The sequence below is a fragment of the Antrostomus carolinensis genome, unplaced genomic scaffold (genome assembly GCF_000700745.2).
Source record: "Antrostomus carolinensis isolate BGI_N321 unplaced genomic scaffold, ASM70074v2 scaffold19234, whole genome shotgun sequence".
Lineage (NCBI taxonomy): Eukaryota > Metazoa > Chordata > Aves > Caprimulgiformes > Caprimulgidae > Antrostomus > Antrostomus carolinensis.
The window spans coordinates 786-2,589 of record NW_010308885.1 but is presented as its reverse complement, the minus strand read 5'-3'; the positions used below and the strand labels follow the sequence as shown (position 1 = coordinate 2,589).

The 1,804-nt window shown below is 49.5% G+C and overlaps 1 protein-coding gene across 1 annotated transcript; it reads left to right on the top strand.

Annotated features, from left to right (window-relative positions):
• Positions 1–88: 88 nt before the first annotated feature.
• LOC104520334 (zinc finger protein 239) lies at positions 89–1,234 on the top strand. Its single transcript, XM_029084488.1, is given in 1 exon segment — positions 89–1,234. A coding segment is annotated over 1 exon segment (1,146 nt).
• Positions 1,235–1,804: the final 570 nt, after the last annotated feature.

The window sequence follows — 1,804 nt, the reverse complement described above, 5'->3', positions numbered from 1 at the left end:
CTCCTTCTCCTTCTCCTTCTCCTTCTCTCTGGCATGGATTCAAATCTCCTTCTTCTCCTTGTTCCTTCCTCCATCAGGTGATGAGAAGATGATGGAGAACGTGGAGGAGAAACCCCACCAGCAGAACCTTGTGGAAGAGGTTGTTTTGAAGGGCTCCATGGAGCAGGAGGTCAATGAAGAGGGAAAGCCAAGAAGATGCTCCATGGAGCAGGAGGTCAATGAAGAGGGAAAGCCAAGAAGATGCTCCATGGGGCAGGAGGTCAATGAAGAGGGAAAGCCAAGAAGATGCTCCATCATGAAGGTCAATGAAGAGGGAAAGCCAAGAAGATGCTCCACAGGGAGAGGTTCCACCCCACGAAGCTCGGAGGAGGAAAGACCAACCATCTGTGAAGAATGTGGCCGGAGCTTCAGCCGTAACTCCAACCTGATGGTCCACCAGAGGTTACACGCTGGTGAGAAGCCCTACAAGTGTTTGGAATGTGGGAAGAACTTCAGCCGTAGTTCTCATCTCATCACCCATCAACGTCTCCACACCGGTGAGAAACCCTACAAGTGTCCTCATTGTGGGAAGAGCTTCAGCGACAGCTCCACCCTCATCACCCACCAACGTCTCCACACCGGTGAGAAACCCTACAAATGTCCTGATTGTGGCAAAGGTTTCAACCAAAGTTCCAACTTGACATCCCACCAACGTACCCACACTGGAGAAAGACCCTACAAGTGTCCTGAATGTGGGAAGAGCTTCAGCGTAAGTTCTTACTTGATCCGTCACCAGAAGATCCACACGGGGGAGAGACCTTATAAGTGTGAAGAATGTGAGAAGACCTTCAGCCAAAGCTCCAGCCTCATCATCCACCAACGTGTCCACACCGGGGAGAAGCCCTATAGATGCGTTGAGTGTGAGAAGTGGTTTAGAAACAGTTCGGATCTCATCAGACATCAGAGGACACATACGGGTGAGAGACCTTATCGTTGTCCTCACTGTGGGAAGAGCTTCAACAGGAGCTCCAACTTGATGACCCATCAACGTATCCACACCGGGGAGAAACCTTATGGATGTCCTCAGTGTGGGAGGAGCTTCAGCGTAAGTTCTGCTTTGATTAAACATCAAAGGACACATCGAGAAGAGAAGTCCTATGAGTGTCCAGACTGTGGGAAGAGCTTCATCCGTTGTTCCAACTTCATCACTCATCGCAGGATCCATGTTGGGTAGAGACCTCGTGGTCCATGTTGAGGAGAAACATGGTGATCCATGTTGAGTAGAAACATGGTGACCCATGTTGGGTAGAAACCTGGTGACCCATGTTGAGGAGAAACCTGGTGATCCATGTTCAGAAGAAACCTGGTGATCCATGTTGAGTAGAAACATGGTGACCCATGTTGGGTAGAAACCTGGTGACCCACGTTGAGAAGAAACCTGGTGATCCATGTTGGGTAGAAAGATGGTGACCCATGTTGAGGAGAAACCTGGTGACCTACATTGAGAAGAAAGATGGTGACCCATGTTGGGTAGAAACCTGGTGGTCCATGTTGAGTAAAAACCTGGTGACCCATGTTGGGTAGAAACATGGTGACCCATGTTGAGAAGAAACCTGGTGATCCATGTTGAGAAGAAACCTGGTGATCCATGTTGAGAAGAAAGATGGTGACCCATGTTGAGAAGAAAGATGATGACCCATGTTGAGGAGAAATGTGGTGACCCACGTTGGGTAGAAACCTGGTGATCCACGTTGAGAAGAAACCGATGATGGACACTGCTTGGGACTTCTTCAGGAAGGTAGAAGTGGGGTGGGAATGGTCCACG